The 23,651-nt window shown below is 45.9% G+C and overlaps 1 protein-coding gene across 2 annotated transcripts in view; it reads left to right on the top strand.

Annotated features, from left to right (window-relative positions):
* The window catches only part of LOC8030972 (putative surface cell antigen sca1), a 75,757-nt gene that overhangs the window by 31,017 nt on the left and 21,089 nt on the right, over positions 1-23,651 (top strand). The window contains exon 1 of one of the 2 annotated variants that reach the window (XM_029993441.3): positions 9,491-10,204. The exons of the other annotated variant lie outside the window; for it this stretch is intronic. Coding sequence (XP_029849301.2) covers positions 10,141-10,204 — 64 coding nt within the window. The 5' untranslated portion in view covers positions 9,491-10,140. Of the gene's footprint in view, positions 1-9,490; positions 10,205-23,651 lie in introns of those variants that run through there. 2 annotated transcript variants of the gene reach the window in all.

The raw sequence follows: 23,651 nt of genomic DNA, 5'->3' as shown, positions 1-23,651 counted from the left end.
GACTGAAATCGAAGAACATGCATATTTACAATATTATTGTTTTCTCCGACTCAACAGCCGTTGCATTCATTTTCGAGCACGAAACGGTAACTCGCAGAGAAAGTAAGAACAGTGTTAGCGCCTTTATTTCAACGATGTCACTTGCAGGCTTGCGCCTGATGAGGCGTCAAAACCGAAACTCGCGTGTTTTAATTGACTGCGCTCGCTTCTACCCAACCTCGTTGTCACACCACTTCCGCAGAAAGTCACTGCCAAATTGCCAGTAAACACGCAGAAATGACACCGATACAATTATCGTTTTGAATATCGCCTTATTTAGTCATAACTGTGTCATTATGCCTTTAAAACGAACCTACAAGACTGTTTTGCCCGAAAAAAAAAATCCTTTAGGTCTGGCGCGAATGTATTTTTTGCCGAATCTTTACCGAATCTTCAGAAGAGTTCGGCTACAATTCGGCTTTGCCGATGCCTAAGATTCGGGGCCGAATTTTCGATAGGGTAAAAGTTCGGCCCATCACTTGTAATAACTGTTAATATGCGTTGCATGTTGCATTTAAGTTAAAAAAAGAAAGAATAACACCTTTTTTTCGCCAGAAAAAAAACAACGACTAAATATCAACGTTAAGTCTGTCAACAATGCATTCTTGCCGAATCTTTGCCGCATCTTTATAAAAGTTTGGCAAAAGTTTGACTTTGCCGAGTTTACGATTCGGAAAAAGTGCGGCCCCTCACTAGTAGAAACTGAGTGGGAGGAGGAGACAATAGCGCTTGGACTTAGCGGCGAGCTTTGGTTGGAATGAGTAGTGAGTAGAGGAAAAGCCAGCTGCTTTTGTATGGCCGCCTATTCCTATGCCTTATATTTTTACTTTTGTGTCAAATCTGTCATTTACTTGCCATTCCAATTTAGGTATCGGACTGTCTGAGGCCACAGTCTATAAATGTAGCCAGCTTAAATTTAACAGAGCTCATAAGTTGGCAATTAGAGGCTTGTGAACAAGCTTTGCGAGTTCAGCTGAATTTTTAGATTAAGCATGGTGTAACAGGGGTGAAAAGCGTGGAGAAAGGCGCAGCAACTATTCAATATTCGATAAAAAATATTCGGCTAAAGCCACTATTCACTTTAAATTTGCTTCGAACCCAATACCTATTATTTGCACATGCCTAATGAAGAGTTATCGCGGTTTTTGTGCGAATGATGCTTACATCAATCGCAATGAATAGGTGGTGCTACTCGTTGTGATCGCTTAGAGTAGAGCCACTAAATGAGCTGCGCTTAGAGTATGGCACTCCGTTCCCCGACATTGGTGTGGGCGCCGCCATTTTGGTGCTTGTGCAGAGCAGACGCAACTGCCGATCGTCATGATTCAAAAGTGCGACTTCCTCAGCATTAGATTCGGTGTTAGGAAGCTCATGTAATATTGCTTTGCTTTGTCGCGATCTGTTTAAAGGGATGCTGACCCGAAATCTGGATTCCCCAAAACACGCGGCAAAAACGGGCAACGGGATGCTACAAACACCAAAACATCGCTCATATAGCGATATCTCGAACGGATGGCCGTATTTTTCAAAAAAAGAGGCGCATTTGGCAGGAATGTTCACGTCATGTTTCTCCGAGAAGGAGAGGGAACGGCCTCGCGTCTTCTTTGCCTCGCGGCCTTGAGGGAGCGCAGCGAAGATAGGAGGAAACTAAGTATCTTGACGGGAGGAGGGGGAGGGGAAAGGGGGGGGGGGGGGGGTCACACGCGTCGTCGGCCTGGTTCAATCTCGACTTCTTTTTCCAAAAATACGGCCGTCCATTTGAGATATCGCCTTATTAGTATTGTTGTAGGGATCGTTGCGTCCCGCCTAATCTCCAGCATTGTTTTTTTGAAATCCAAATTACGGTTCCCCATCCCTTTAAACTAGGGTGACCACCTTCCTGCCGGTGGAATGCCCTGACCGGGCGGGGAGGAGAGTAAGAGGACGGTATTTTTACGACTCAAGAAATAACTATTAAGGGAAATTCACCAACGCGCACACCCCGAAATCCTGTGCTGTCCGAAAGCATATTATACACCTGAAAATTGTACGCGGCAATTAAACTGAGATAAGTTTCACTCACAGTATTATACTTTTGTTTATTTGTCATGGTAAATATTTTATTAAAAGTATTTAAGTTGAAAACATAAAGATCGACTGCACTAGACCCCAATGCATCAAAAGGAAATAAAAAAAAACAGTAAATATTTTCGGCTTATTGTTTCCTGTCGATACTCTTATATTAACATGCTCCTACACAAAATTAAAACCTTAATTTATTGTTTTTTGACCGTTGTGAGTTGCAGGTTTTTTGCCCTCTGTGGCCGTCTTCACTAAAAAAAAAAAATCTTTCCACAACAACCATTTCGCATGATACAGTATGATTTGCAACTAATTACTATAGTTTATTTTTCAGCTTTTGGCGAGCAATTTTCGCTCGCAATATTTTGCCATTAAGGGGAGAGGCACAACGGCGCATGTGCGTCAGTCTCCTGCAAGACTGACGGTCGCTTCCCGCAGTGCTTGGATATAAAATGGCATACCATCGAAATTCCCACGTTTATCAGCGACCTCCGCGCTTCCCCGTGGCCCGTTGTTCGGAAGCGGCATAATTTGTGCAGTGAATGTTACGACAATGTGAAATGCGGGACATTTGGAAGATTTTGGAATTTCTTGCGGGACGCGGGACGCGAGCCCTCAATGCGGAACAGTCCCGCGAGTCGCGGGACGGGTGGTCACCCTACTTTAAACATTTGAGGAGGACGGAAAAGCGTTTCCTATGATTTTAGAAAACTGGCAACCATGATTTTAAGCCACAATATGGCCAAGTGTCGTTACTCTGAAGCGTAGCTTGTTTAGTGGCACTATAGATTAGAGTAGCTCTGTGCTCCGCTTAGCTGTTCTATGAACAATAGCAGGTTGAATACGAGCGAGGGCAGCGTGAGACACATGCAACACAAAAGTGTCCGTTTGTTGTCGAACTCGCGACAATTACCTCACCGTAATACAAACCCTCGGAAATAGCAAAAAAAAACAACATATTTTTACATCAAACACAAACCGAAGACGCCATCGGTACTCCTAATAGTTTATTCAGACATCTGGAAAATTACGGGCTTGAGATTGGTCAATAAATAAATAAATATCTGTAGTGGCCATATACCCTGTAGGAATGACACCTTTAATAGTCTCCCAACACTAACAACTGCAGTTTTTTCTTTTTTTCACAGGCTAACTTTTAAAGAGATTGTATATAATTTTCTGACGTGATAGCTCAAAACTGCCTGCTCCAAGAGTGGGAATCTCTGCTCCAAAACCCGTTGAGGCTCTGCTACAAGAACTGCTCCAAATCACTACGTATCAGTTCCACCACTGTAATTGCATTTTTCGCGCAATGATCACTTAGCAATACTTACCTCGTTTCGTCTCCGCTTAGCGTAAGCTCCTCGGATTCGCTGAGGTGACTATAGCTATTCTATAGAAAGATGATCGGAACTGCTGGACTAGAAGCAATTTGCTAAGATAAACTTCTTCTTCCACACCCATTAGTTCTGAGATATCAAACTAATGGGTGTGGAAGAAGATCCCCAGTAAATGGTAGCTAGCTCAGCAGTGTGCTTGTCCTCTTTTCTTTCTCTCTTTCTTTCTTTATCTCTCCTGGTGTGTGTATAGACGCTTTACAGCAGCTGTGCATGGGCGCCGCCATAACTGACCTTCAGTTTTTGTTCCCTCTTATTCCGTTCGCTTCACTTCATCATTACCACAGCAGGACACAAGTCATTGCCATTTTAGATGCTACTGTGTTCTTGTACCCAGCATAGGCCCTTCTGAAGACCCGTCAACGCCCGCTTCAATGGCTCAAAATCTCGGTAAGACAAGAGAAGGGCGGTTATGGCGGCTCAATCTGGCGCGTGAGCAAAGCGTCTATACGTTCAGCTGGCATCTTTCAGAAGCATGAATCACCAACTAGCTCAGTATCAGCGACGCAAAGACGCTGGCTCTGCGAGTCGAGGAGCACGCGCGAGGAACCTTTCGTGACGTCATGTTTTCCCTTCTCCTTTTACTCCCCTCTCCCGCTTTCCCGGAGGGGCGTGGTTTCAACGCAAATTCAAAGGCATGAAATAGCCCACTTTTTGTGATATTCGCGATGCTTGAAGTCGGATTAAAAAGAATTTAGTGTTTTTAATCAAAGTCAAAACCACTTCAGCTTCTCTTTAATGTTTCCTGCAACTACCATTGCGGCGGGAGAAAAGCTAACGTGTGTTGCTATGCTACAAACGTCGAGGATTAATTCTAAGCGGTATTCGAACAAAGTACACAAATCTGCAAGTTCCTGACTTTCAGCGTCCTTGCCGAGCACGCGGACATGTGCACTACAAGCATGGCTCAGGGCAGCATTTTCGTTATCGCAACTTCGGCTTCGCTCGCACACAGAGTGAAAGAAACTACGGTGCTTCGTACAAGAGCCACATGCTCGAACTTGAGGGCCGGTTTCTGGCGGAGCACACAGTGATGGGAGTGCGGTGCCACTTCCGCCAAATTGCGTCATGAACGAAAATCTCCTACAACTGGCGCCAAAATTTCATTTTCGCTCAGAACTGCAGCACACCTGCGCCAAAATGAACTTAAAGCAAAAAGAAAAAAAAGTCATGAGCTATTTTGTAGATGTGGATGACCAGAGAAGCTGTTTAGCACACGACACAGACGTGACACAGAATTTTGAAAAAGGTACGAACACATTTATTGTCTTGATCGGTGGTCATCGCGACGAAAGGTACGCGCACACATGTCGAGGACTATGGCCGCCCCGAGGAGCCGGAGGAAACTAGACACGCGCGACGGCCCCGCCACCCGGCGCAAGGAAAGGAAACTAGGCACGCAAGCGGACTTGGAACGACGACAAAGGGGGGGGGGGGGGGGGGGGCGCGCTTCCCACTCCTCCTCCTTCCCGCTAAACTTAGCGGGAAGGAGGAGGATTTCCCCGCTAAACTTAGCGGGGAAATTTCACGCTAAATTTAGCGGGGAAATGGAGTTTTTGTTGGCGCACGCAGAAAATTCACGGAAACCGAGCCAGAAACAGCTTCGCTGTAATAAATATATTTTCGTATTGGGAGTAGAACGAAATAGAAATGGTGCAAATACCTATTTCACGGCGTCTCTACTCACCATATTATTTAGTTCATTTTAGGTCAGAGCACAGTCGAAGGCTCGAACGCATACAACCTCAAACACACGCGAAAAGCGTAAGTCACGGGACATTCGCTGCACTTGACTGGTCTAGCTGGTGAAGGAACACGTGTAGGAAGATGACGAATGCCATAGTGTCGCGCTTTGATGCTGTTTGATTGGCCCCATTGGCTCGTAGAGTCAACTGTGCTGTTGGCTCCCGGTGAAACGAAGTATAGAGATTGCTCGTCAATCGGCCAGGCCAGTTGATCGCCGACATGGTCTACATTCCCAGACGATGCCTGCGATGTTAGGACCTAAAAGGCGCGAGAAAACATTGTAAAATAGTAGGATGGTGGCTGCTGTTATAAGACAGAACCAGGGTCTTGTACTCCCGATGATATCACTTGCTTATCATGTCTGCCACATGCCTCCGTGCCCTGGCTGCAGAGTACCGTGACACTTGCGTCCCTGGCGTCAACTTTCACCTCTCGCCAGCGTGCACGCGTTGAGCTTCACCGCTTTGCACGGGAGTGCTAGGAGCAGCGGCTGACCTGGGGGAGCGCACGCAAACTATGCTCAGGATCATTGTAGGTCGACCTTCTTTGCCTTAATTGCAAATTAAACTCTAAATCGAGAGAGAAAATAATAAAAAAAGGCTGAGCCGAGAAAGAGAGAAAAAAGAGGGGTCTATATTTGAATAAACACGGTAGTCACTGTAGTTCTTGTGTCGACCGAAAGAGCAGCTCAACTTTGAGTTAACTCTGGTTCCGCTAAAGAGCAATGTCAGCTCTAAAGCACAAGGCTTTCATAATGTTGTTGTTTTTGCTGTTTGTGAACGTTTCTCACTTTACACCAGCTTACTGGCACTAGTGGGACCCAAGAATGCTCAACGCAACGCCACGGACCAAGACGCGTCTTCGTCGCGGTGGAATTCCAAGGATAAAACTGTACCTTTGCTTTCATTCTTTCCTTCGGAAAACTTGATGATGGAGCTGTGGGTACAGTGCCAACAATGCGATCCCCAGAAGTGCGTCATCAACCTCCGCGATCCCCGCTGTGACGATATTTAAATGCTGCTGATGCAGTGGGTACGAAGACTGCGTAGGCATTCGATTTTGGCTCGTGACAATCGATGCCTCGCCATGTATTCGGGTAGTGGTTATGTTAAAAACATTGGTGGCATATAATCGGTTCCAGATCACGTGGCCGCTTTTTCCGGCTGCGAGTTGAGAGGGCAAATGGTGTTTGGCTTTTCTCGGATTTTTTTCTGGGACTGCCATTGCGTGGACAAACAAAGCAACGTGTGTTTCATAGGTAATAAATGTCAAGGAATAATTCTAAGCTGTATTTCTTTAAAGTAGAAAATTGTTGGATCGCTTCTTTAACGCCTTGAGTTTAATACGTTCATAAAACTTGGGGGAGGCATTTTTGTTTACAAACGTGTAGCGGCATATGCTGGTTCTTGCTGGCATATTACAGAAATTATATTTAGAGGAGAGAGAGAGAGAGATGGGGGCGTTGAAGGAAGGGGAAAGCGTCGGTCATTATGTGTCTACGGCGTCGCGTCACCACCGATATATTTACAGGATGAATTAAACTACTTAGTGTGAAATGGGGAGGGGATAGAGGCTTTATCCCAAATGAAGGGTTGGGCTATGATTTATTTTTCGAGAATTTTTTAGTACCCATTGTAGATGGAATGGCCCTAGCTGACCAGAGCCTTATTTCTAAAAAGAAGTATCTGTGTTCCTTTTGCGTATCTGCTTTTATCAGCAAAAGTAATAAGTAATATGCTCCAGTATCAAAGAGGAACCGTCAATCATTATCACAGATGAACTCGTTTAGACATGCAATCGCATTTTCATTCTCAAATGATTTTCTAAGAGGTTTCGGCATCTGCTCCAAAAGCGTCAGCAGCGGTTCCAAACCAATATTTTGCATGCCTCAGAAGCTGCTACGAAAGGTCAAATGTCGCTTCCATCACGGACTGCATAGGGTCCGCTCTTCGTGGCCGTCGCCTTTAGAACCGTAGCGAGCGGGCTTTTTTGCGAAACCCGACGATATTTTGGGAGCCTCCGGCCCCTGGCAGATGGCCCGGCTGCATGGGTTGCTGCGGTCTAGACTGGAACCGCGGCTGCGGTACGGGCCCCTTTGCTGTGACGGTTCCTGGCTGGCAAGCCGCTTGATGTGCTCGCTTGGCGGCGCTGGCCATCAGGCACTTCCCGCACTTGCCCAGAGGGCCTCCACACTGGCCCCTTTGCTCTCTGACGCTTTAAAAAGGCCTGACAAGACCCACGTGGTGGTTCTTTACAGCTAGATGCGAAATACGCGTACCGCGAATTTGATGCGCTTTTTTTTATTTCCCGAGGATAAGGATCAGGACAACCTGGTTAGCGAGGGGCGTGTTAATAATAGGTACTTTTCTCTTCGAGGACGTTGCGCAGTTTGTACTCCACACAATCTCGGTGTTTACATTAATAAAACTAAGTGTTTGGTTGCGTTTCGTTCCAAATAAAAGAAACAATTTCGGTGCGGGCACGAGAAGTCGTCTTGTAAATTGTATTTGTTGCCTCTACAGCCGAGGCACTTCACCCTTTTAGGCGTAAGCGCAGGCACGGGCGCTGCGAGGCGCGGTATGGCTGTTTAATCTTATCGCTAGCTCGAATTGTGATGAGACGCGAGAGGCAGGCGAGCTGATATGGAACCAATCAAACAGCGTCAAAAGGGCTCCATCATGGTGTTCGTCATGTTTCTGGATATGTTCTATCATCGCTCAAGCCACCATAAACAGTGCCTAGTGACTTGCACTCTTGAAGCCGTTTCATAGTACGGTATAGTGGGAAGTATTCGTTTGTTTCACAATGTAACATCTGGAAACTTTGTTCCACAAAGCCGTAACCGTTCACTATCCAGACCACCATTGAATGAAGCTTCCGCCGCATATTTTTACAGTGTGGGCTGAGTTTTACCCACGCGTCCATATTCATTTTAAGATAATTAAAATGATTATTGGCGGTGAGGTCGAACTATAGGGGGGAGCGACGTCCAGCTTGTTTCCCCCCGAGTTCTGTGTTTGCCAACACAAGTCACGTGCACTGGATTCTTTACTTCAGCTTTCTCGATTGCGCGCGGGGCAATGATGGGGCACGACTCTTGCCCAATTGTTCGCTGCGTCCGCGTTCGGCTTCACAGATTGAAGACGAGCGCCTGCCAAACGCTGGCGCAACGTTGTTCTTCGTGGGTTGAGTGGTGTGTCAAAACAAACAAATAATACATCGGTGTAGTTCTCAGTTTAACCACTAGGGGCGCGATGGTTGAACCTCCTTCCCAAACGATCGTTCTATAGTTTAACAATTAGTATCTAGCGTATTTTGTGAAATTATTTACCTTTCTGCTGTTTTGTATTTTAACTTGGGTGGTGGAGTGAATCATATAGCCCTTTCCCCTGGCAAATCGCGAACTAGAGACTTTGTTGTCTGTCGGCTGCTGTTGCAACGTTCCAATGAAACAGTTGTCAATGTATCGTCGCGCAGTCGACGGTATACGATATGTGGTTGAAAGCATAGGCGAAGTGATCATCAGCAGGCGTGACTCTTTCTTTTCGCCAGTCGACACCTCGGGTGGAGAAGAGTTTTTTGCCGGTCAGTGAGAATTTTGGATTTTCTTTTGTTGTTGTCAATTCGGAATATTTTTGAGTTGGTCAGGGCTTTAAAAAAACGCGGGGCCCCAATCACCTTCCGCCACGACCAATGAGATTATACCGTTAGACGATAAGGATGCCGATTAAGGAATCACAAAGCAACAAGCGTGAACATAGGCCACGAAACCTACGTTCATGCTTGTAAACATAGGTCAGGAAGGCTTCGTTTCTTGAGCGGTAACATATATATATATTCACGCTCTTCGGTGGTTTACGATTTCTCGGTTAGCCCACTATTTCTCGACCCGTCGGGGTGGATGAGGCCGCAATCCTACAGGCCGTTCAGTGCCGACGCGCCCTTCGTTCCGAGCGCTGACAGCGACCGAACTCCCTCCCCCAAGCTCCGAGAAGAAAAAAGAAAGAAAAAAGGCCCTTGACCCCGAGAGCCGAGTTCCAAACATCGCACATCTTTCGGTTGCGTCCAATTACAAGTTCCTCCAGCCTGAGCCCGAGGGGGGTCACTAGGGCCCGCAAGACTGCGTATGGTATCGTTTTGATTTCTTTCCGCAACCCGCGTCAACGAAGAGTTACAGCCGGACGTTACAGCCCCCGGCCGTCACTGCGGCGGGCATTCCACATCGCTCACGACGCGCGGGGGCTCGCGCTCAGTTCCAGCTTCCACGCGAGGCTGACTCTGGCTGGCTGCAGACGTACCGAGCTCGGCCTATTTTTAGGCGACCGACGGAACATCGGCCGCTTCTTCTTCTCGGAGCACTTCCTTCCCTTCTCTGCGCCGCGGGCCGCTTTATTTTTCTCCGGCCCCCTCTTTCCCTTGGGCGCCCTTCGGAGTGTTTATAACTTTTGCAGGCGCACCAGCAGAACATTTCGCTGGGCCCCGCGAAAGCAACCAATATGGCGCACAGAGCGAGGTTGCGCTCCGGAGGCTATTGGGGTCCATTGCGGCAAAACCCCTCCGGAGCCCGAGGGTTGCGACAGCACGCTGATCCGTCGCTCGATTGATTGTCGCCCCCCGTTTCGACGGGAGCCGACGGGTGCACATGTGACCCGTTCGGGCAGTCATACATTCCTGATCTCGTTGATGGCTTAACTTTCTGTGGAAATCAAGAGGTGATCATCTTTCGGACCTCATCCGAGATTCGGGAATCTATATCGTCTTTTCGCATTACGCGCCTTCGTTGTGGTGGTGCGGCGGATGCGGAGGCCCGGTGACTCGAACTGGTGCGACCACCGAGGCTTCGAAAAGATAGGCGTATCGAAAGCGGATATACTCCGGAGCCAAGTCCGGCAGCGTCATGGGCTGCTGCGCTTCTGCTCTTCACTCCGGTTCCTATGTCACTCGAGAAGGCACCGGCTGCGGTGAGTTACACCGTTTCGCGCGCTTTTATCCAGCTCCTATATTTGTTGAGCTCTATGGTGGCGGCGAGACGTTGTTTATTGTTTCTCCGTGGTCATAACGACTGGTCTTTCTTTAGGGAAAACCGTTTATTGATATTTTTCTTTTCTTTTCCCCGCCCGTTATAGTTGTTAGGACGGTGCGTGTGCATGCTTGCTTCGAAACCTCATTTATTGCTCGTTTAGCCTTGGGTTCTGTCTGTGCGTCCCGAATGGGAAAGGTGCCAGCGCCGACTTGTGGCACCGTGAAACAAAGCCTCAACAAACAGATCGTCTTAGCGGCAAACTGTCCGCACATTTATTTCTATAGGAAAAGAGCAGACATCCCGGGATTGTGACTGTGTTTTACGCGACCGAATGGAGACGCTTCGCTCGAACATTCTGCAACAACACGGTTTATTCAGGGGGTAATGGAACAAAGCGCCACGTCACATCTCTGGAAATGTTTCGAACTTGATTAAAGACGAACGCGTGGCCTAAACAGCAAGCAGTATAAATGTTATCTAACATCCACGAGAGTGCTACTGGAGCCGCAAAAAATGATAGACCGAGGTACGTAACACTTTCTGTGGACGTACTATTGAAAACAGGCCCTCATAGCGAAAGGAAGATGAATGTATCTCGTATTGTTGATAAATGCGGACAAAACAATTTAAATCTGCTTTTCTCGTACAAGGAAGGAGGTTTTCTTGTGGAAACTAGAGATGTCTATCTTGATAACGAATATCACCGCCGCGAAAGGTGTTTAATTGGAGATGTTTTTCACTGCAAAAACTCACAAGGAAAGTTGCCCATTTCGTGTAGTTGTAACAGAAAAGGAACTATGCAGTGAGAAATATGTCTCCATTTCTTTTACTCCACCTGAACAACCTTAAATTGAACGATCCTTTCGTGATTCCCGATTAAGGGGTATTCACACGAGGGAGAAATCCCGGGGATTTCTCCCCGGCGTGCGCGCATCACGAGATGAAAACGCGAGGCTTTTGCACATCGCAAAGCCTGACGTTTTCGTCGTGGGATGCGCGTGCCGGGGAGAAATCCCCGGGATTTCTCCCTCGTGTGAACACCCCTTTAAGAGACATTGATACGTCTCAAACAAAACGCCATGCCGGTCAGGTTTGGTCTTTCACGTGACGTGGCGGACTTGTTCCAACACCTCCTAGCTTGTTCTGTCCCCCCCCCCCTCCCCCCCACACATACACACACACACAGATGTTTGAGGCGGTGAGTGACTGCATCGAGACTGAATGGAACTGTGTCATTTCAAACCCAAAGGGGTGTGTATATCGGTGGACTCATTCTTGGAGCTCCTGAACTCCACAGTAGTTACGTTCAACAATGGTGATTACATCCAAACGAAAGAAATTTCCAAAGGCTTTGCACCTGTACTGTACTTGTGACATCTTCTTATCCCAGTGCGACCGGGACATGCTCCTGATTATTCCCACCAACCTGGTGTCACGTGTGTTGAGATACGCTGATGACTATCTTGTCCTACTGCATGAGCGACCTGAACAAAACGACTCGTCAACAATAAACATCCGCGCTACTTTCGTGGCACAATCTCAAAGACTAAAGTTTACCCACGAACTGCCAACTACCTGCAATCTCCAATTTCTAGATATCCAGCTGTCTTTTAAAGACAAGTTTAAACGCTAAACATATATTCACCACGGTCAAAAAACAAACAAACAAAAAACACTCACAGAAAAATTAAACTTTTTTGTTTTGATTTGGCTCATTCGAAGACAATCAAAAGAGGAATTGTGTAAAGCTGCTTCGGCGCGGCCTTGCAAAAATCATGCGAACACACAGCCAAGAAGAGTTTTGAGGCCCAAGCTATAAGACTGCAGGAATTTGGATATACCAGTTATTTATTGTTTGATGTAGCAGAATGCTTCCCCCCCCACAATAGAAGAAAAACAAAAAAGAAGTTGTAATAGGGGATACTGTCAGCACTGGACAAACTTGTCCTAAGACCAGCTCACTAAATGAACGTCATGATCAAGGGTCTTTATTTGACCCAAAATAAAGTCATCTCTCTCTTTCTCTCATGCCTAATGCATAGTTCATTGTGCGCATAAATACGTCAATCGCAGCGTCAACATCGTGTAGGAGATCCCGTGCTCTTGTGAGAAGTGTATGTGACCAATCTGGCCGCTGCGTTAATGTAAGGCTACGATCGAGAGCATTACCTTCTCTACAATCGTCACTATTAGGACACCTAGCCATACACGTCAGCGATTGTAACTGCTTTACTGTGTTTAAATGAACTAAAGTCCTCGTTCGCTTTCATAGCAAGAGAGCCAGAGAGCTCTAGGAGGCAAAAACTATCATCGATCAAGGAGATTAGCACATCATCTCTAGCACTGTCCGAGAAAGAGATGCGGCACCTCAATTTTTTTTCTTAACCCTGCCCCTTTTCTCATCCTCTATTTTTTTCTCTTTCATTGTTTCTTTTTAAAATGTTATTTTTTTCTCTTGATTTGTTTTATTTTTGTACGTGTGTGTCACTTAGTTCATCGGGACATCCTTCAACCCGACATTATTTTTTGTTAGAAAAACAACAACATCAAAAAACACCCTCGAGACGAGCGGAAAAATCTTTTTTTCCCTAGTCTCAGGGTTTTGTCTTAAAAGTTTAGCCATCACCAGCTAGCTTGCGCCCTAGCTTTTTGTTCTCTAAACAATCTTTATTTTTTTCTTTGAATCAAAACATTCCTCACTTCCTTCTTGCCTATCTCTTTTTATACATTAAACACCGAATTATTAATAGTAGCGCTTAATGTCTTAGTCGTTTCTTCGTCTTGTTCTTTGCTCTAATTGTTTTCACGACATTCGGTTTTAGCTTCTTTGCGAGACCCCGCCTGGTGTATCAACATTAGGGAGTTTTCGGATAGGGGGCCCCACGGGTTCCCAAACAGCTTGGAGCGTCGCACAGTGCGAGCGCTGAGTGACTACGCATGCGCAGTGTGATGCCCCAAACAGGGGACCCAAAGCGCGGGGGCCCCCGATTCGAAAACTCCCTATTGATGCTGCTCGACTCTCCTCATACAGTCGATCCTAATAATGGCTGTAGGCGCTTGTAAAGTTGGTCTCAGTGCGGCGATGTTTGCGGAAATAATAAATTTAGAGGGACTAATGCTGTGTTCAATACGAAAAGTTCCCGGGGAAAGAGAGCTGTTTAAGGAAATTGGGAAGTTTTAGTTTTTGCATACGCTTTGAGTCTTGCCTTATTACTACCGTCGGAAATATTACGGGGGGGGGGGGGGGGGGGGAGGGGCACATTTTAAATATATATATATATATATATCAGTGTGTCGAACCGTAAAAGATACGGGTTCGGTTACGGTTCAGGTTCAGGTAAATTTATTTTGTTCCGGTTCAGTTCCGGTTCGATTAATTCGATCCGCGAACCGGTTCGCGAACCGGTTCGGGGCGCTGAACCGGTTCGGAAATTATAAATGACAAATTGCAACATCAAAATAAATTACAAATAAAACATCTGAAATCAGCACGTACGAAACGGGATACATCGTAGTGTAAGGCTCAGGGATTTCTACCAGGAATGGTTTCTTTATGTGCACTCAAAGGTTACCTCACCGACGTTTACGCATTCGGACTTCATCTAATTGGGTCCGACGCAGTAGCTGTAAAATCCGCGACCTCCTTACAAACCCACTTACAAGTAGAACTCGCTATATCCCGCCACCTCGGCGTGTAAGCAATTGAAGGAACAGTGGGGAGAAAATACAGCTTTCTTTATTTGAACTAGCCTTCGGTAACTCAAATTAGACCCTTAAAGAAGTTTTCATCAAACAAGATACGGAATATGAAAAAGACTTCACCGAACGCAACGCCAGAAGGACGTAATAGGATAAATATTAAATGGAAGAGTTCGCTGTCTCACAAATATGTTAGCTTCTAAGTGCCTATACGAAACCGGATGCATTATTATCAAACTCCACAGCCTTTTCTTTTCTCATTCCGATCGAAGCAAGCTTCAAGAACTCGCCGCCTTCTAGAAACGTGTTATGAAACGAGCACACAGCAGCATTTGGGATTTGCAAGATTGTAGGAAAATGAAATCCCGCGACGCGATCTTTTTTTTTTTTTTTTTTTGCACAGCCTTCTAATTCTTTTTTTTCCGTGCAAGCCGCGACCAGTGCAATACTGGTTCCTATGTCAAGATTCATGGATGCAGCGTTTGTCAAGATTCATGGATGCAGCGTTTATATTCCTAAAACTGAGTGGAGAAGAAAAATATGTAAGCGAGGTGTGTGTCAGTTGACGGCACTTAAAAAACAAATGGCATTGATAGCACATTCATTGTCAACAGCGCGTGGCCGAACCGTTTTGACATGAGCCGGTAACCGTTATTTTTTTCCGGTTCATTTCCGGTTCGGGTTCATCGCGATAACAATATAACGGTTCGGGTTCGGGTTCAGTTCCGGAAAAAATACCGGTTCGGTTCCGGTTATCGGTTCGGTTCGGTTCCGGTTCGATACCCTGATATATATATATATATATATATATATATATATAGTCTTCCTGACTCCTGACTTTCTGACTGTCGGACTCCGGCCGAAACGTCGAAGATTAAATCGTCCGTTGTTGCTGTTTTTCACTAAGGGTTTTTTTCTTCTCAGTTATATATATATATATATATATATATATATTGTTTCTTTAAACGGATCATAAGCTTTTGTGTAAACAATGTCTGACCTATGAATAAAAACGTACACGTTCCTGAATATTTTTTTTACATTTTTTATTGTATTATTACTATTCATAATTATTCGGGGGAACATTACAGTTTGTGCAGATTTTCGCTGAGAACTTTTGAGGAGACGGCGGATGGGACGAATGCCCCAAAGCGTTGGGAATGTTTGGGGCTTCCATACTTCTACATTAATCGTTTTTGTTGAGACACTCTCGCGTCAGTATTTCATTAAGACCGCGCTTCAGCGATTCTTCCCCGAATTGTCGTAGACACTCAAAAATACTATTTTCCGATCCTCTGTACCTTGTCGGAAGCAGAGTGCGCGTGTATCAATCGCGTACAAGGTCGGATATATCTGTCGGACGGTTTTCCTTAGATTCTAACAGGCGAGTCGGAATCGAGCCTTCAGATTTTCACGAAATATATGTTATAGTCCGGTCCCCAAAAATGAAAGCAAACTCTTTTTTTAATTATCTAGAAATATGCAGTTTTTACAAAAAGCCGCGTGGTGGGCATGGCTTTCCTTTAAATTTCGCCCTCTTTTACAAAAGAAAAAAAAATAATTCACTGGAAATTGCTAATTATGAAATATTTTATATGTCGCGAGAGGGTGCGTTTCTACAATATATCTACCTATATGTTAAAAAAAAAAAAAGCAACAAACATTACTTTCACCGATTTCAGAAAAAGGCGATCGACATTCAGATCAGTCTATTTTCCACCGTCCAACACAATACACATGGTTGTGGATACAAACTTCCCTTGTGTACCCGTCTCAATGACGGCAGCCAAGCAGCAGTGTTGTGTATAGTATAGTCGAAAGAAAAAGAAAACACACCACGGTAGAGTTGTGGAAGACACAGCTCAGTAGCACAGATGTGTATTTACGTGGTTCTAAAACATTTCATGACCTTCGCTGTATTTGCGAGCGAAGCAGATAAAATTAACAATCCGACAAGTGTTCGTAGACGTATCTCCGGAGTTTTAACGCGGTCGTAGCTATACCATACCACTCAACTCTCCCCATCTTATTTTTTTTTGTAATTAAAATATATTAGTTGCAGTTATGCCACATTATGCGTATTATTATTATTCCTATACGTTCTTAATGTACACTTAAAACTTAAATCTATACGATGTTAAACCGTATTCACACGGGGGAGAAATCTGTGGAGAGATGTGCGTGACGTCAACAGGACTCTGCAGGAGGCGCAATTTTCTCCTCGGCTTCGCCGTTCACTCCGAAGAGGTTCCGGGGGGAGACATGGGAGCGTTTACAGTCCAATTAAAGACCGGCGACCAGTTCGCGCTTACCACTTTCCCCCGCTTCCTCCTCTCCCCCCTTTTACCCTGTCCACTGTTGCCTGTTTCCTCCTCCCCCAGGGTGAGGAGGATCTTCTGCCTTGCAGAATCTCGTGTCTGGTCGTCGGCCTTTCTACACACACCGCCGCAGACGAACTCAGCGAGCTCTACGTCTAACACCAAATACTTTGACGATAAAATATTATTGAAAACAAACTGATCTGCCACCAAACCAGTATTGCTTGTGACTCCCGACGCAGACTTCTACACGTTGCCAAAAAAGAAAGGAAAAAAAAGAGTAAGGAATTACTTTTACGATTACCCGAAGTTAAAATGTAACCAATTACTGTTACACCGTTAGGTCAGAGAGTAATCTGTTACTTTGGCGGCGTTACTTTAACTTTACGTCCTAGAGTAAAAAAAACAAAAACAAATGTCAATTTGCAGTTTAAAACGTATGGAGCACGGGTCGGCCTTGGCCAGCTGAGTGTTCTTCAACTAGACGCCAGGTGAGGCAACGGTAGCGAAGCTTCCCTCCACTGCGACAGCCAACGAGTCAAGTCGGGAATCTATTTAACATCATGGTTATTGAGAAGAAGAAAAAAGCTGACGCTAGCTATTGCGTATTTTTTTATTAATTCGTCTAAGGAGACTGACAAATAAAAAAAACGCGAGGTATTTTTTGTCAAAATACGCGTATTACCGATGACGTGCCCTAATAATAACGTGCCATAGAACAAAACATTACCATTTTTATCTAGGTCACAAAAAGCTGACGCACGAAAAGGGTGAAAGGAATGTGGAAAACCTGAAGCTTTTAAAGGAATAGGTGAAAACAGCACAAAATCGAATAAACATTCGTATTTCCAAAATATGAGAGGTGTTCTATTATCCTTTGAGCAGCATGCCAGCTACTGTCCCATCACTTTCAATTGATTTCCGCGTTGAGCTTTATTTCAGAGAAGACGGAGCGTCCGCTCCTGTTGTGACATTGTTCTAACTGTCGTAGGATTGTCGAGACCGGTTATAACGAAATAGCGGATATAGCGAAGTGATTTCTGATTCCCGTTGACTTCGTTATAACCGAAGTCGATTATAACGAAATAGCGAATATAGCGAAGTGATATCCGATTCCCGTTGACTTCGTTATACGCTATTAGCGGTCTCGGCAGTAATTATAACCAACACCTTCTAGGTGAGAAACCCAATTGCTGAATTGGACTTTTCACCCTCCTTCGCATGGGCACTGCCATCTTGGAATCACGTGACGCGATCGCCATAAGGTGGCTTCAAATCGTCGCTCCTCTCTTCCCTCCGCGCCTTGGTGAAGGCATTGTATTCGTTTTTTAGAGCGCAGCTCTTAGGCGCCCGTTTCCGGCTTGAGCGGCGTCGCCGTCGCCGTCGGCGTCGGCGTAACCGCGCGGTGCATTATTGGCAAATTTCTCCGCTAAACTTAGCGGAAAAATTTCCCCGCTAAAGTTAGCAGAAAAATTTCCCCGCTAAACGGCGGAAAAATTTCCCCGCTAAATCTAGCGGAAACATTTCCCCACTAAATTTGGCGGAAAAGTTTTCCCGCCAGATCTAGCGGAAAAATTTCCCCGCTAAATTTAGCAGAAAAATTTCCCCGCTAAATCTAGCGGAAAAATTTCTCCGCTAAATCTAGCGGAAACATTTCCCCGCCAAATCTAGCTGAACAATTTCCCCGCTAAATTTAGCGGAAATATTTCCCCACTAAATCTAGCGGAAAAATTTCCCCGCTCAATCTAGCGGATAAATTTCCCCGCTAAATCTAGCGAAAATATTTCCCCGCTAAATTTATCGGAAAAGTTTCCCCGCTAGATCTAGCGAAAAAATTTCCCCACTATATCTAGCGGAAAACTTTCTCTGGGGGGTCACGTGACCCCCCCCCCCCGAGGTCACGTGACACCCCCAGGTCACGTGACCCCCTCCCCGAGGGCCCCCCGACGTAACGTGACCCCCCGCCCGAGAACACGAGACCCTCAGTACCCTTCCCTCCTCCTCCTCAAGAGCTGCGCTCTAATTCGGCGTTACAGGGAGTTGTAAACGGCTTTCACTTTTTTTTCCTCGCGTTTTAACGCGATTCTTTGTCTCGCGTCTGAAACTTATTTTTGCTACCTAACTACGTGCCATCATTATGTGCACAACTTCTGAACTTTATTTTATAACAGGGTATTACTATTTGCACTGTCGGCGTACCGGATACGTGTGAAGAAAGGAATCAGCATTAGCACTGGCGCACATTGAGTATGTAAATGACTAAGACACACAAAGGTTGAGAGGTCAATTATTAATGACAGCGGAACTTTGTTTAAGTGTTAGTGGCGCAGTAAGAAGCGCAAGGTATATTTATGATCACGTTTTTATTGTCTCAATGAAGGAGGCAAATATAGTCAACGCAAGTAGTCACTATGTGTGTTTCTTGAAAGCATCGTGCTCATGCCTTCATAACAAATCCAAAACAACAACAATGCTAAAAAAACAAGCGACCTGGTGTTGAATCATGCTAATAAAAGCCTGAGACTCGGGAACACAGAAGGGGGCGTGTTATGTTCGTCCCCTTCTTTGTTCTCGAGTCTCGGATTTTTATTACCATAAATCCAATACAAAGGCTTTTGATTATATGGGGGAATCATTTTTGCGGTAAAACAAACACTTGATCTATTTATTTGTGAATTTAAAGAAAGTGTAGATTGTGCTCAGTATCATGCTGCAGTCATTCAATTTTTTTTAATATATACAATTAAATTAATTTATTTAGACACAGGGTTGGCTCCCACTCCCAGGGTGAAAAACTCGTCAAAGACAGCTTGTGAGTGTCTGACAAAAGTGCCCGATGCACGCAATATATGACGCCGAAACCAAACCGTGTCTGAATGGAAATCACTCGAGTGGAGCGTTGTCGAGGCCAGATTTACTCTCGACGCCACTGAAAGTAAAAAGCGTATCGGTTCAAACCAATAAAGATCTGGCTGCACAAATCCATAAAGAGATGCCTGGAATTTGACTTGAGCAAAGCTTGCTGCGGGTCAATTCTCTCGCGCCATTTAATTTTATTTCGCAAATTATACACGAACTCATCTCTGTTACGTCACGGCGCGGTGGTGGCGCGTCGGGCGCACTTCCGGTCCGGGGCTGTGGGCGGAAGTGCCCATTTGAGACGTGTATTCCTGCGTTGTTTTAAAAAGAACCAGACAAAAACCTGCCTTCTCGTCAAAATGCTGCGACTGGGGCTGTACCAAGGGAGTCGAGAAAGGTTTGAACGTCAGTTTTCATGCGCTCGGTTCGTCCGAGAACGCGGATATGTGCCGTGAAAAGGGAAAACCAGACGCCGTCGGACCACGATTGCTTGGGCGGGAAGCATTTTGGGTTAAATTCACGGATACTACTGGCCATAAAATTTATTTGTTTTGTTCCAAAATGAACGCCGGAAAAACGTCAAGTTGTGCGGACCACCTGCGGACTACCGTTCAGTGCGCCTTCAAGTTCAAACGGTCGCCTGATCGTTCGAACTGTCGTCTGCTCTTTCAAACGTTTCTGCTTGTCGTCTGCTCTTTTAGAGGACACCGGCCCGTAGACCAAACGTGGGCCCGGTACTTGCGATAAGAATTAAGTGCAGGCCTCAAAAGACTTTAGTTGGAATGTTGGTAAGCAGGCTCGACGTAAACAGTAGATAGAAGGAGATGTTGATCATTGTTACCAGTGGCCATCACCGACTTGTTATGCCTGATTCACTTGGTTAGATTCTGCTTGCGATTTTCAGTATCGACGTCGACCATCTCAGCTACGGTTCACGCTTTTGCAGTCCGAGCGGCGTCGCGACTGAAAATTGCGAGCGAAATCTCATCATGTGAATCAGGCATAACATCAACAATCAGGCATAACCGAAATCTCATCATGCGTACGTTCTACGGCGTCCACGCGGAATGAATCGCCACATGTCAGATTATTCACGCGAAGTTTTGCGGTGTAACGAGCCTCGTTAATTTCGCTGACGCTGCTCAAGTAGTCAGACATCGTTAGGAGGACGTAGAATCAACAATTCCAACGCGAAAAAGAGCGCGGGGACTCACACCGGCGCCGACAACATCGCATTTCAATGGTCTGTTTATGGGCGACGGCGAGCTTTTTGCCCACACCCCCATCGCGCATGCCCGGCGCCGGTGGTGTCCACTAGGGGTGCTCCGGGCGCTCCGGTTTGTTTGTAAACATGAGTTGGTGTATACACTCCGTGCGGGAACTATAGGGGGCGCTTTGAAAAACGCGCGCAGCGCCGCTAGCGGAGGAGCTGGCGTTCGACTGTGAGGCGCGTTCAGCAGCCTGCGGCGCCTTTTCGCATGCCAAGCTGTGGCGGCGGAAGCGCGCACGGACGAAACTTTTGCTTTTTGAGCCAATAGGTTGAGGGTGACGTTGCATGAGTGCTGGGGCAGAAGGGCATTTAGCTGTTCTGGGGTAATTTCTCTAGTTGCGGCCGAAAAAGGAGTTGGAGGAATTTTCCGATAAACAAGACGGCCGCTAGCATAATTGCTCTGAGTGGGAAATTTATTTCGCTCGTCGCTGTAAACTTAGGACTGCTGATACGATGATATTTGGAGGCGAGTGAGATGTTCACCAAGTTTGTGCACGAAGAGTGGCAAGTGAACGTTATGTTTCTAACGAATAAAGAAATAAAGCTGTACGGGATATCCAATATTGGACCCAAAATGTTGTGTTGTAGCGGGCTGTGCAAAGTGCAGATTTGGGCACGCAGGTGCTTGGACTTGACAGTAACATGACAAAGCACCTATTACACAAAAAAAAGGTGGCGTAGGGAAACCAGGTGAAAATTTAGCTTGGGCAGCGTAACTAAATGGCAACCAGTTTTGACCGTGAAAGGCTGCCAAGATAATACCACTCATCGTGGGAGGTGCACACTCTACAGGTAGGAAGGGAGCAGTGGACGGTACTTCCAGTTCGAACCACTTTGTGATAGGTGGCTCTAAAGCCGAGAAAAAAAATTTTTGTCTACAGATGTCGGGGTGTCAGCGTTTCCACATCCAAAAAGAGGTTGACCAAGAAAGAAAGCACACCACATAAACTTCCACACTCAAGCGTCGATTCTCCAGTGATTCCGAGTTTCATTGTTGTTTTCTTTAGATTCATATTTCTCACTTTTTTTACCGTTCGAATCTTTCTTCGTGAAGTACAGATTGCGTGCCATACTTGTCCGGAAATATCATCGACACGTACGATGTGGACGAAACTTCTTTGGAGTTCATTCCTCCAACGAAATTGGCACTTCATACCCGCGAGTGTGGGATGGCATTTCAGTTCGTCCCATCGGCGCTGACACATGTAGGCGTTACTGGTACAAAAACAAACGCAGAGCGCAAAGCGGCAGTGTAGAATATGTCAGCCGTGCCGACACAGTAGCAGACATGATCGGGAGACCCAATTTCTCGCGTCATACGGCACGGCTCCATCGTTGTCGCTGTCCCACAAAACATCGGCAAGGTGAAAAACTGTGAAACTCTGTCTCCACGAGAAACGACGCGTAACTATTAAAGCACTTAATGACGCAGCACAGGCAGCACTTCATGCTGTGAACCCAGCGCAACCGCACCACTCCGACTTCAATGCGTACCAACGTACGCGGCGTGGTTTCGGTTTCGTTTTCTCTGGGGTTCTCACTGCCTACCTTCGGTACCGGCCGCGCGGCGGCGCGCCAGTCGCGTCGCACGGAGTGTATACGGAAGACAGACGTCAGACTTCAATTGACGTGTTTGTTCCTTATCTCACATTCTTAATCGAAACGACAGAACACAGCAACACAGCCGCGAGCCCTATGAAACCGAGACCAACCAAACTGAAGCCACCTTATGGCACCGCGTGTGCCAGCGCGCTCTGTCCACCGGTCAGGTGACTACTGAGAAGGGTTATAAGAGGTGACCGTAGGGCGCATATTGGACACGGCTGCGGCCCCAAAGGTTGATTTCACGTGGTCAATGCGGAAACTAATAACTCAAGCGATGCTATACTGACAAACCGTTAAAATAAGCGTGCGCAAAAAAAAAAAAAAAAAAAAAAAAAAAAAAATATATATATATATATATATATTATAGTTTTGAATGGCGTGATCTTTCTGTAAAGCACCGACATGCAGTCCTCGGAGCTTTCTCTGGTGCTTATTAGCCCCGAGAGCGAACACAAGCGTCGCTGCGGTCGCCGCGCCCTGATTGGATGAGGTGTACCGTGACGTCAGGGGGAGGACTCCGCTCCGCGACCTCGCATCAGCTCGCTTCCCAGCACCGGTTTCCTGGTTGAGCGTTGTGCGCCGCAAACTCTTCGAGGAGCTGGACTTCGTTTACCCGGTGTAAAAGACGTTGAGTTAGGCCGATATTGACGTGCTTCCGTGCATTTTATAAGCCTGCTTGTCCCTTTTATCTTTTAAATTGGGTTACAAATCCCGAAAGCTATCGGCGGACGCAATTCCGCCGATGAACCTCCCCGTCCGTCCACATGACATAAGGCAATTTTGCGAGGGATCGGTGAAGCGGTGGCGCAAGTGTTTCAGACGCTGGAATTCTGTTCCTTACATGTTCATGATTTAGGACGATATTACATCCCGCTTCAAGGCACTTGAAGTGGCATTCATACCATGGGCCTTTGGGTGGTCGGCAAATTAGCTCGCGACCCCGACTCTGCGCTGCCACTCTGCATGCGCTGGTTCGCAGATGTTTTAAAGGCCCTGTGTCTGATTATTTTTGAAGTGCTCGTGGAACAGGGTTGTTTTACATAAATGTAGCTTCTTCATGAATTAATTATATAGTATATACACGTATGCAGGCATATTTCTTAGATGCACAATTACTGGAAATTAGTTTGTATGGTAGCAGCAAAAACGGCCGAATTACCCCCAGTTGCCTGTATGATTTGTATTGAACTGCCCAAAATATGCACAGCAATAGCGCCGTAATTTGGAATGTTTATACTTTTTCCTGACATTTTTATTCCAGCCTTGGGTATTCGGAAAATACACCGTTCTGTCTGAATTGTCATTTCCAATTAAAACAGACACTGCTGCAGGTCTCCAAAAGCTTCCTCAGTCTCCAAACTCCCTACAGCTGGACTTTCTGACAACGGAGGAAAACAGGAGTAAAAGCAAGCATTTGAACGTCTGTCCAGTTGTAGATGCAGCACTAGTAGCAAAAAATGTGGAACCTGTGAAGGGCGACAGTTTGCGTGAGAAAAGCTTCTTGTATTTTAGCTTGAGGACAATTCGATTTAAATCAAATCTCAACTTTAGGGCTTAAGGGACTAATAACGAGCTAGACACCTTCGCTTACGTTTGTTATATATTACTTGAGGGTTGATATAAACAAGTCCAGG

The sequence above is a fragment of the Ixodes scapularis genome, unplaced genomic scaffold (genome assembly GCF_016920785.2).
Source record: "Ixodes scapularis isolate PalLabHiFi unplaced genomic scaffold, ASM1692078v2 PGA_scaffold0__279_contigs__length_252992795, whole genome shotgun sequence".
Lineage (NCBI taxonomy): Eukaryota > Metazoa > Arthropoda > Arachnida > Ixodida > Ixodidae > Ixodes > Ixodes scapularis.
The sequence above is the reverse complement of the archived record's forward strand: the minus strand, read 5'-3'. Positions and strand labels throughout refer to the sequence as shown.